The 13,026-nt window shown below is 35.8% G+C and overlaps 1 protein-coding gene across 4 annotated transcripts in view; it reads left to right on the top strand.

Moving 5' to 3' along the window:
* RALGPS2 (Ral GEF with PH domain and SH3 binding motif 2) overlaps positions 1-13,026 on the top strand; it is a 163,372-nt gene that overhangs the window by 84,192 nt on the left and 66,154 nt on the right. For all 4 annotated transcript variants that reach the window (XM_045811292.2, XM_045811289.2, XM_045811290.2 and 1 more), the window contains one exon: positions 3,905-4,031. In XM_045811292.2, coding sequence (XP_045667248.1) covers positions 3,905-4,031 — 127 coding nt within the window. The remainder of the gene's footprint in view (positions 1-3,904; positions 4,032-13,026) is intronic.

Genomic DNA, 13,026 nt, shown 5'->3' with positions numbered 1-13,026 from the left:
TTGAGACAGAGAGCATGGGAGTGAGCACGAGCAGGGGGGAGGGTCAAGGGAGAGGGAGAAGCAGACTCCCCACTGAGCAAGGAGCCCAGTGTGGGGCTTGATCCCAGGACCCTGAGATCACGATCTGAGCCATTAAGCAGACACTTAACCGACTGAGCCACCCACGTGCCCCTTTTTATATATATTAGACCATGTAATTCTTTACTACAGTTTTGTGCTTCAGATGTGGCAAAATCAGTTGTGTTTCTCCTGATATTGTACCAGTTTTTGAATGATTGATTTAAGAAAAAAAGAATAGGTTTATTGTTATCTTTGCCATGTCACATTACTATATTTTCCATATCCAGATTCTCTGGTGGGAGAGAAAGCGATAGTTGGACTTACCAGAGATTTGTACCTGATCTTGAAAATGCTAATAAAGCATGTTGAAGCTGGGCCAAGCAAAAGATTATGCAACTGCTGTTTTAGACCATGGACTATCTATCTAAAATATTAAAACAAAGGACTCCTTAAAATCATTTGTTTTAAAGAAGGAGGAATACCGGTCAGACGTTTTACTGATAGAGATTATCTGAAAATAATTTGCATCTTGGACCCCATGAAAAAATAAATTCCAACATGAATCCCAATTGTACAACTTGTAATACTATATATAAAGAGTACTGGATTTGGCATCAGAATATTCTTAATCTCCAGAACCAACTAAGACACTGAAAAACAGGGACCTGTGCCTTTGTGGGTAGACAACTAAGAGAGTATTAGTATGTTCTGCTTCTTGCTAATCCTGTAATCAACTTTGAATCTGTCTCCTCATCTCTAAATTTATCTTCAGATTTTCTGTTAACCTCGTAGAATTAGATGAGCATTTTATAGGTGGATGTATTTTGTATGCTAAAAAATAACATTTATGACATAAAGTTTATTACATCATAATGAAATAGTAACTTCATATGTTTAAAGAAAAAAATATTTTCCAGAGTCTTTGAAATACTTAAAAACATATTCTCTGAATTTTTAAATATTTTTTAAATATCCTTTTTAAAATTCAAGTATAATTAACATAGTGTTAGTTTCAGATATACAATATAATGATTCAATAATTCTGTATTTCTCAGTGCTCATCAAGATAAGTGTTTTCTTAATTCCTTCCATTTTATGCAACACCCCCCCCCCCATCTACCTTCTAGCAACCACCAGTTCTATATATTTAAGAGTCTGGTTTTCTTTTCTTAGGGTGTTTGTTTGTTTTGGTCTCTTTTTTTTTCTTTGTTCAGTTGTTTAGTTTAATTCCACACATGAGTGAAATCATATGATACTTGTCTTTTGACTTATTTCACTTAGCATTATACCCTCTAGGTCCATCCATGCTGTTGCATGATGGCAAGATACCATTTTTTTTAATGACTGAGTAATATACCATGGTATATCTATATATATATACCACCTCTTCTTTACTCGTTCATCTGTCAAGGAACACTTGAGTTGCTTCCATACTCAGCTACTATAAATAATGCTGCAATAAACATGTTTAAGGAGTACATACTGTCTTTTCAAATTAGTTTTTTCATTTTCATTGGTTAAATGCCCGGTAGTGGAATTATTGGGTCATATGGTAATTAGATTTTTAATTTTTTTAAGAACTTTCATACCATGTTCAACAGTGGCTGCACCAGTTTGCATTCCCACCAACAGTGCGTGAGGGTTCCTTTTTCTCCACATCCTTGCCAACACAAAATACCAATGGCATTTTTAACAGAACTAGAACAAATAATCCTAAAATTTGTATGGAGCCACGAAAGACCCCAAATAGTCAAAACATTCTTGAAAAAGAACAAAGCTAGAGGCATTACGATCCAAGATTTCAAGATATACTACAAAGCTGTAGTAATCAAAGCAGTGGCACAAAAATAGGCACATAGATCAATGGAACAGAATAGAGTCCAGAAATAAACCCATGCTTGTATGGTCAATTAATCTGTGACAGAGGAGGCAAGAATATACAATGGGAAAAAAAATAGTCTCTTCAACAAATGGTGTTGGGAAAACTGGACAGCTACATGCAAAAGAATGAAGTTGTACCACTTTCTTATACCATACACAAAAATAAAATGGATTAAATGTGAGACCTGAAACCATAAAATTCCTAGAAGAAAATGTAGGCAGTAATTTCTTTTGCATCAGCTGTAGGAACATTTTTCTAGATATGTCTCCTTGGCAAGGAAAACAAATGCAAAATTAAACTTTTTGGACTACACCAAAATAAAACGTTTCTTTACAGTGAAGGAAACCATCAACAAAATAAAAAGACAGCCTATTGAATGGGAGAATATATTTATAAATGATATATCTGAGAAGGGGTTAATATCCACAATATTTAAAGAACTTCTGCAACTCAACACCAAAAAAAAATCAATTTAAAAATGGGCAGAGGGGCACCTGGGTGGCACAGCGGTTAAGCGTCTGCCTTCGGCTCAGGGCGTGATCCCGGCATTATGGGATCGAGCCCCACATCAGGCTCCTCCGCTATGAGCCTGCTTCTTCCTCTCCCACTCCCCCTGCCTGTGTTCCCTCTCTCGCTGGCTGTCTCTATCTCTGTCAAATAAATAAATAAAATCTTTAAAAAAAAAATGGGCAGAGAACCTGAATAGACCTTTTTCCAAAGAAGACGTGCAGATGGCCAATGTGAAAAGATGTTCAGCATCACTAGTCATCAGGGAAATGCAGATCAGAACCACAATGAGGTATCACTTTACACCTGTCAGAATGGCTAAAATCAAAAACACAAGAAATAACAAGTAATTAATACTATTTTGGGTAATCGACCTTGCTTTTCTTTTGTTCCCTTGATTGTCTCCATTTTCCTCAAAGCACATTCACTGCAAATTTAGCCCTTGAGCTTCCTGAAAGTTTCAGTTGATTGTTCAGCTGTATGTGACGCAGCACTGATCAACAGGATCAAAGAAAAAATGTTCAAAATCCAAAAATGAGAATCACAGTTTTATGGTTATTGTTGGGACTAGCCAAGAAAAATTGTTACTGAAACCACAACATTCAGTATTTATCTCTTAATGATTATGTGAGAACGATCTTTATCTTTGAGGAGGCAGGGGACCGTGTATTAAAATATTTGGATATTTGAGCTGGACATGAATATGTAATTATTTTAGTTAGGAAAATGATTGACAAAAATTGTTCAACTATGTAAAATAATGAAGATGAGGGACGCCTGGGTGGCTCAGTTGGTTAAAGTCTGCCTTCAGCTCAGGTCATGATCCTAGGGTCCTGGGATCGAGTTCCGCGTCAGGCTCCATGCTCAGCAGGGAGTCTGCTTCTCCCTCTTCCTGTTGCTCCTCCAGCTTGTGCTCTCCCTATCTCTAACAAATAAATAAATAAAATCTTTAAAAAAATTTTTTTTAAATTATAAAATAATAAAGATGAGAAATAATGTATTATAATTTACTAAGTAAGTTAATGATTTTATATACATAGAAAGGATATTATATTTTATAAATAGTGGATTTGGTTGCTTTTTTTTTTTTTTAAGATTTATTTTTATTTTTAGAGATAGAGACATGAGTGGGAGGGGCAGAGGGATAGGAAGAGAAAATCTCAAGCAGACTCTGCACTGAGCTCAGAACCCAGTGCAGGGCTTGATCTCATGGTGCTGAGATCATGACCTGAGCTAAAGCCAAGAGTCGGTTGCTTAACCAGCTGTGCCACACAAGCACCACTGGGTTTATTATCTTAATAGACACGTGTGATTATGTTTTATTTATATGCTACCGAAGTATAATTGAAAAAGGTATAACTTTGAAATTTAAATTTATAGTAAATACAACTTCAAGTCTTTGCTATAATAAGATGGAATTTGGGAGTAACTTAGACTTTTCTGTTTGTTTTTTAGTTACTAAGTCGAAAAGACAAAACTACCTTTGAAAAATTAGAATATGTGATGAGTAAAGAAGATAATTACAAAAGACTAAGAGACTATATAAGTAGCTTAAAGATGACACCTTGCATTCCCTATTTAGGTGAGTAATGTCACTGTGTGTACATTATGCCCAGTTGTTCTGTCTTGATTAATCAGTAATTTATATAAAATCCTAGGTATTTTACAAGTGTTTGTATCCTTTAAAGAAATTACCATTAAGATTGTTAAAAAAAATGACTAAAGAAATATGTTACCTTGTCACCTGGGATGTATTTTCATATTAAATTAACCTTTTGCCCTTAAGGTTTTTTCATAGATTCGTTTTTTCTTAAAGATGGACTGTGGAAAAATAATACATTTTAGCTCTTTTAGTAATGCTTTTAAAGAGTGAAACAGTGTGCAGTGACATTTAATGCCGCAAAAACATTTAACATTAACTAAAGAAATCGATCAAAATATTTATTGAATTTATTTATGATATCGTGAGTTCCTATCACTTAGTTGGCAGATCTCTTAGGGTAAATTATGAAAAGTAGTCTCAGTGAATGTTGGTATTGTTGTTTTCCTGGATGGTGTAGCTGTGAAAATTTAGCTCAGTGCTGAGACAACCAAATGTGTACTTTATATTCATCTCACTAAGAATTTATCTCCTTATTGTATATTTTACAGTGTTTACAAATTCCAAGAAGTGTTTAACCAATAATATTATGAGATTATTTTCAACAAAAAAGGAATAATGCTTTGTTAAGTGTTTGAATGAAAATAAGTTTCAAACTGCCCATTTTAAAATGTATATGTAAATTTAAATACAGAAAATACTCTGTATCATATATGCCTAGCATATATTAAGATAAATTGGTTTGATCCTGTGCAGAGAGTAATCGAATGATAGAGTTGTTTCTCTCTAATAATCCTTTTCATCCTCTGTCTCCATTGTCTTCATATAGTTACTCACACTGGATTTCACAGTAACTGTTTTTGAAAGTAATTGAAAAATCTGTTATTCATTTAAATGTGTCAGTGTCATCTTTGAAGTCTTTAAGATACCAGTGACTAGAAGACAAAGTAGAGACAGAGGCAATTGATAACACTCTCATTCAGCTGCAATAGAAAATCAGCCTTAGTTTTTAGAGAAGAGTTGAACTTACTAAAACCTTGTAGGATATCATAGGATTCCAGTGATAATGGGGAATGTTGTGCATTCTGGTTGAAGGCAAATATCCCAAGCACAGCATGGATAATGGCCAGTACATACCAGAATACTGTGTCTGTTTCTTTGATAAACAGTACAGGGCCATAGTACACATGACTCCATCAGAGCAGCTCTAAGCTAGATGTTAGGAGAGACTTTGTTCATGTGCTCCACTTTTCACCGTGGCCTTCGGTGTGCCCATTCTTGAAAATGTCATTGGGGGTGAGGAAGAATAGAGGATTTTTAAGAACTCATCAATATCTTCATACTCTGTAAGAACATAAACTTTTTATAAATTAAAGAACATTAGAGAATCAGCAACCCTTGATTCCAGAATGGCTCTTCTGTACTAACTTTTCAAGTAATTGAATTGTCTTCTTTGAGCCTTGGTTCTCTTTACCTGGAAATAGCACGCAAAGGTCCAGAATCATGTTGTTCTTTAGGCTGGATGGGACCGCAGTGATTTCTTCTAATTCACTTATTTTATAATTTAGAAAATTAAGGTCCAGAAGGTGGAAGGCTTGGCTTATAGTCCTAAAACCAGTCTGCATTCTGAAGTCTTTTTTTTTTTTTTTAATTTTTATTTATTTATTTGACAGAGATAGAGACAGCCAGCGAGAGAGGGAACACAAGCAGGGGGAGTGGGAGAGGAAGAAGCAGGCTCATAGCAGAGGAGCCTGATGTGGGACTCGATCCCATAATGCTGGGATCACGCCCTGAGCCGAAGGCAGATGCTTAACCGCTGTGCCACCCAGGCGCCCCTGCATTCTGAAGTCTTGATCTAGCATCTTTCCAGTTGTCCCTGTTAAATTCTCATTCCAAAATTTACTGATTGTGTGATCGTATTTGTTTCTCATTCAAATGTTTTTCTCAAATTCCACAATTTGTATCTTTTAGAAAAGGAAATTAAGGTTCTTTTTTGCTGAAAATGAGCAAATGAATATAGATCCTGGTGCCGTGATGTCTAGTTCAGGTGTCTGCTTTAAGTTCTCCCCAGTGGAGACCTCGGTACAGGACTGGACGTTGTCTGTGCATGTGCGTACATTTTTGCCCTGTCATGCACATAGAGAGGAAAGAGAGAAAAGGAGAGCAAACCGCCAGCATGATTGGAGTTTAGTGGAATCTGGAAAGGTTGCTGTCTATTAGAGAGTATACCTATTTTCTCCCAGCCTTGGTACCTGAAACAAACACAGTGATTATTCCTGTTAGTTAAAGCAAAGGAAGCAAATATTGAGGTGCAAAAGTTGACTTGGAGAAAATATTAGAACCATTATCTTTACTGTATCTTCAGTTTGGTCTCCAATGATTGACTCCTTCTCTTTTCAGTTCACTTTCATTTTATATGTTCTCATACCCCAGACTCTTCCTTCTCACTATTACCATGGAATTCTCCTTCTCTTCATACCTAAGCTAATAAAAAAGTACCCTATTCCTTTCTCCTTTTCTTGCTGTTTTCTTTTGCTCAGCATGCTGTTATCTCCCTCTTCAGTCATAGAAGTGTTGCCAATAAGGCCACCATTGATTTCCTAGTCGAAATGTTTGATAGGTATTTCTCAAGTCTCATATTAATTCTGTGAGATTGATAGTAGTTATTTGTTTCTTGAAATTTTCCAATAGTAGCACCATTCTCTTGGCTTACCTTCTACATTTCTGGCTTTTGTTTTATTGACTCCTGTTTCTCTGCGTTTTTCTTACATCTTTTCTTCTGAAAGTCTCAGACCACTGCTTTTACTTAACGCTGTACTCTCTGGAGTGGTCTCATTTAGACTTCTTCCATAATTCACCCAATGGCTCCCAGATCTAGCCTAGCAATTCCAGTATATCCCGCTGTCTAGCAGTTCCCAGTGCCTAGTAACATTTTAGATAAAAAATACCGATTGAATGAGGTATCTATAGGTAACTCTAATTCAGTATGTTTAGAAGTAACTTCATCATCTTTCCTCCTTCCTCTAAACCTGTCTTATCTCCTCACTTAGTGTGCCGGTGAGCACTGTGTGGCATTATCTGTACCACTCCACCACACCGAAAACCTGGGGTTTTTATGGGGCTTCTCCTCGAATTCTCGTGTTGCCTATTGAAATGAGATTTATGTTTCTGAGAGTTATCCAACAATTAGAAACCAAAAGGGGAAAAAACGGCAAAGAACTAAAGTTAAAACAGAGAGCATACTCTTTAGCCTCTATGTAATTTTCTACCTTGGTGGTCTTCATGTAATAGTTCATCCCTGTGCTAGTTTGTAAATAAGCATCTGAAACTGTGAGATAATTGTGAAATGTTCGGCAATACAAACTTTCGGTAGACCGGAGAAAGGAAAACTTAACGTTTGTTAGATGAGTTACTGTGACTCGGGTTGTTCCCATCATGAAAATAATCCTTTTAATGTAGTGACAGTTAGTTGTACAGCAAACCTTGAGATAAAATGTATTCCATCTTTCAAAACATACATGCTTTTTCTAAGAAAATGTGAAGCATTTTCAATTTACACAACTTTTTGACTGCTTGATTTAATATCTTAGGCAGCTGGTTTGTTTTTTCATTCCTGATCTTTAATACTGAAGTGTTGGAAAGAATGAAGACTAAACAGCAGTTTATATCCTGTTAATATTTACTTTTTTCATATTTTATTCTAATTTAAAATTAATGAGGATTGTGGTTTTTATATTGAAGTTGTCTTGTTTTCAGAATCCTTTCCCACTCTTAGGAAACTAGGCCTAGTGCAGTTGCCACAAATGTCAACATGAACAAGGTGCTGTTGGATAGGACAGAACTTGCCCTGAGGATGGAACTCACTATGCACGCTGGTAGCTTCTATTTAACTATCCCTCCTCGGTATACAGAATTTGCATAATGCCACCCTTTATCTGTTATGTTGCAAAGGTTCTTATGGAAAGAATGTATCAACAGAAAGCATCTATAATGCGCAGAAAAAAGGGGAAGGCACATCATCTGTTTGTTAACATGAGAGATAGAATCCAAACTTACAGTGTTTTTGCTTCTAAGCATTATGACCAAAACCAGTCATTCTTAGAGAAGCTTTAAAGAGGAGGTGGCAGTTGATATGCTGACAAAACTTTTACTTTGATACTGCCAAATTTGTCTACAGTTCAATGTGGATTAAATTATAAGAAGTAAAAATGTTTTCTTGGCTTTCAACTCATCGTCCCTTGAAAAATTGTCTCTTCTGTTGGTCTGCATTCAAGGTAAAAATTAGTCAGCCTGGACAATATAGTGAAAAATTCTTAGAATAAGGATGCAGTATTTCTGGAGAGGAATAGTTTGGCAAATCTCAAGGAAAAAATTGTTTTATATGAGAATTATTGCTTTAAATCTGAAAATTATTAACAGCTCTCATTTGTTCTTGTCATTGGAGAAAAATCTTAAGGGGCTTATTGAAGAATTTGGTGTGGGAAGTTTTGCTTTGCTGGAGAGAAAAAAATAGAATGTTGTGCAAAAATAAAAATGTAGTTGTATGAAACATAAATACTCTTTTGTGTGCATATCCTAGCCTCATTTCTACTTTATTCATGTAGTTTGGGGGAAAAGCAGTAGCTTAACAAGCTTAGGATGTTTTCTGGGAAAGAGCGAACATTTTAAAAAACAACAGAAGTAAATAATTGTTGTAGGTCTGTTTATTGCTTTTGATCAAGTAGAAGCCAAGAAGTTTCTGTAAAATCTCCTGCCTTTCTGTAGTACCTGAGGACGTTGTTTGCATGTGTCTAGGTGTGACTCCTCTCACTCTCGTAAAAGACTCTCTCCCCCCTCCTCACATACACACTTAAAAATTTTGATTTGTTAGATTTTCCTAATAGGCCTTTTTTTTTTTTTTTGAGAAAAGAAAAGCTATCCTTCTAATCTCTGTAATATAGTGTCCCCTCCATTCTTGATCCTGAAAAGCACCATTTTATTTTCATTGTAATGTTTCATTCATCTTTCTCTCCCTTAGCAGTGTAAGCTCTAATCTCTTGGTTCAAGGCTTTATCCTTAGCGTCTAGAACAAAAGTAAGCACTTACGATTTATTGGTTGAATTAATTAAATGATCCCTTTCTGGCTCTTCTCGTTGTTCCAGTAACTTTTTTTGTTTTAAATACATTAGATTTATTTATGAGGCAGTTTTGTATATATCAACTTCCTACCCACCCCAGTTTTCTTTTGGTATATCAACTGGCCAACCAGTCTTTGCTCAGCAGTATGCTTGGTGCTACAAAATGGACTTTGTCCCTGCCCTTATGGAACTTAGTATCTCTTTAATACCAGAGGCTCAGATTGACATCATTACCTTGTGAATAATCTCTTCTCTCTCCTATGTTGTGGAAGTAGTACATTTCATTGCCAGGCCTTGTTAGTGTTCTCATCACACCTAATGAAATGTTTAATGAAAGCATGCCCAAATTCCAACAATCTTCTGATTTTATTTTTCAGTACTTCTCACCAATTTTGATCTCTTAATAGGATACAGTTCTTTATTTTACTTTATTTTTTAATTTTTTTAAAGATTTTATTTATTTGTCAGCACAAGCAGGGGGAGCAGCAGGCAGAGGGAGAAGCAGTCTCCCCACTGAGCAAGGAGCCCAATGCAGGGCTCGATCCCCGGATCCTGGGATCATGACCTGAGTCGAAGGCAGATGCTTAACCAACTGAGCCATCCAGGCATCCCTATTTTACTTTAGTTTTAGAAGTTTCTACTAACCTGTTGTACAAATATTTTTCAGAAATATTAGGTTTTTATTCACATTTTTATTCAGATAATTTTGACACAATCCAAAGCTGTCTGCAGCTGTGTGGAAATTAATGAGTTTTCCCCATCTCCTTTGGTAGAGTTTTACTTAAACGTATAAAAGGCTCCAACACCGGGTCTCAAAAATGTGTAACGGTCAAAAAATGTCATTGGTTTTTGATATTTTAAGACTTTTATTCCCTTTTCCTTTCTTTGGTTTGATTTGTAGATAATATACACCATGGAGTACTTTACCTTCTTCTTCTCTCTAGATTATATATTGTATTCTAAAACAGCAATAAAGCATGTTCAGTCACTTTCTTTTGAATGCCGAGAATGAGCTCTGACCAAATGGCAGCTAGCCCTAGCTTTTTCTTTAGCCAAAATTACATCTGCATTTTCCATTACCTCACTCACATCCTTTTTGCCCTCATTCTTTTTTATATATTTAAAATTCCTCTAGCATTCTTTAATGGTAATTTTCTGAAGTTTACTTTAGATCACTTGAGGACTTGTGATATAAAAAGGCTGGGACCAGGGTTGTATTAATTTCTTTTACCCTGTTCATTTTCTTTCTTTTAGAGCTTTTATCTTAAAAATAAATAATGTGTAGCAGCTATACAGATCTGCATTTTAATCATAAACAGAATCAGATTCCCCCAGTTCCAGCAGCTTTGCCAGTGGCATTTCTGGTTGTTGATGTTTCAGTAATTGCAGTAAAAACACTTTGTAATTTTTTGAGCAAACCTTAATGGGAAAAGAATAACAAAAATCTTAATAGCTGACATTTATTCAGTACTTAATCCTGTATGCCTGACTCTGTTTTACATAAATTATGTAATTCTTAACAGTTTTATAAGGTAAGTGATACTATTATTATTCATATTTTACAAGTGAAGAAACTGAGACAAGGGAGATTAAATTGACTTGCTGTAAAGGTATGTATTACAACTGTTTCATTTATAGTTCAAAGAAAGCTTTTAGGGCATAATATTAATATTTTGGGAATCTGTATTGAAATTAAAATTTTGAGTTCATTTGTCAGTCTTTTCTATAATTATCTATAGAGTTACAATTTAATACCTATTAACCCCACTGATAAAATTGAAAAGCGAACTTACTTTTAGATGGCTTTGGGGGAAGAGCGGGAGGGGACTTGGCATTGTAAGTGGAATCATTCTTTTCTTACTTGGTTATCTTTCGTAGACACTAAAAATTTTGTTAGGGTATAATCTTTAACCTGCTATTAAGTATATAAAAATCATATTAGTACATGTTTATAAGTAATTTTGAACATTTTCATAATTTCAAAAGATTTTATAGGCTTATTGTTAACAGTAGGAGTCCTAAGAAATATAACACTAAAAGAATTATCACTCTCATATCATGACTCATAGAGTCAAGTGAGCACTAGACTGAAAAGTTGCTTGTTATACTCTGCTTGGAGTCTGAGGATAAGTTTATTTGTAGATACCTACTGAATTCCAAGGCATTGTCTGATAGTGGCATTATTCAAAATCTCAAGTTCAGAGATGCCAAGTTCCCTAGACATTGATGGTATCTCTCATTGAGTACAGAATAGAGTCTAAATCATTCTTAGGATGATTTTCATTTCATTTATTACAAATAACTGAATCCTTTTATAAACGAGCTCCAGGGTTACAGTTCGGTCTTACTGAAGATAGGACAACCATGTCTTTATTCCTAGGTAGCATGCAAAGTAGCTAGCTGTTGGACACAAGTGACCAATTTAATCTCAGAAGGTCCCCATTTGGCTGAAATTCCTACCATGACTGTCCTCACTTAATTTTTCTTGATCTTTTCTCATGACCCGGTCTCTTAGCTATCTGCCGTAATAGCTTCACGGAGCTCTATTAGGGTTGCAAATGAAGGTCATGAGTCAGACTAATTTTATGTCTGAAAACTTAGGTAGTATTTCTTTTTAACACATTTCTTGATCACTTACTCTATGCAAGGCACCATGGTAAGTGTGGCAGAAAGTACATAGATGAATAGTAATAAGCTGATAGCCAAAGTCTACAGAGTCCTTATGTCAAGGATTATTACTCTAAATGTTTTACCACATGTATTACCTCCTTAGATTTTCGTAGTAAACCACATGAGCTAGGTACTCTTCGTATCCTCATTTTATAAATAAGAAAACGGAGTATAAAAACCGCCCAAGGTAACACAGCTAGTAAATTAGTAGAGTTAGGCCGCAAACCCAAGCAGTACTGACTTTAGCACCTACCCTTAGCCGTCATTTAATTCTGCTGCTTATTCCCTGCTCTCCAGGAACTCCAGAACAGAGCTATACCAATGTCTGTAAAGGAGAACAGAGGGGGCTCAGTGGCCAGGACAGTTTAGCATTCAGTCCAGTTCTTAGTTTGTGTCTGGACTTTCACATCATTCTAGTTTTAATAATATAATATTCCTTTTCTCTGAAAAATTAGTAAGACTTGCCTTTGATAGGGTTTTGGATGTTCAAGTGAAATGCTATAGTTCTGTCAATAAATGGAATGCCCTAGGAAAATTTTATTCAATTAAGATTTGATAACTGGATGCCTAATTTGCCCCAGAAATCTTTTTTTTTTAATAAGATTTTTAAAAATTTATTTATTTGAGAGAGAGCATGAGCAGAGGGGAGGGGCAGAGGGGAGGGGCAGAGAGAGAGGGAGAAGCAGGCTTCCCACTGAGCAGGGAGCCCAGTGCGGGACTCAGTGCCGGGACCCTGGGATCATGACCTGAGCCGAACGCAGACGCTTAACCAACTGAGCCACCCACATGCCCCTATCCCAAAAATCTTATACCAGATTTTTTGTTGTTGTTCAGGAGGTGAGAGGAGGGACTTCAAAACCATTTGAAGATGACCATAAGTAAAACAAAGAGTAATAATACTATAAGGTTTTGATGTTCTCTTACCTTCTTTCACCAGAATTTTAATTTTAACATGTGACAAGAAATACATTGGTCATGTTGGTGGGCTTGAGTTGTTCATATGGTCATCTTCAGTTCGGATTGGGTTTTCTTTTTGCTTGAGCAAAAGTCACGAGATTTCTCTAAAATTTTAGTTCATGAATGAATTAAGGGAAGGTCATCTGTAAGCAATGAACATATTTCTGGAGGGAAATTGTTCCGGAAGGTTGGTAATAAAGTTGTTAGATCCAAAAGTGAATAAATGACACACA

The sequence above is a fragment of the Ursus americanus genome, chromosome 2 (genome assembly GCF_024610735.1).
Source record: "Ursus americanus isolate L20-20 chromosome 2, mUrsAme1.1.p, whole genome shotgun sequence".
Classification (NCBI taxonomy): domain Eukaryota; kingdom Metazoa; phylum Chordata; class Mammalia; order Carnivora; family Ursidae; genus Ursus; species Ursus americanus.
This window is presented reverse-complemented; position numbering and strand designations above follow the sequence as displayed.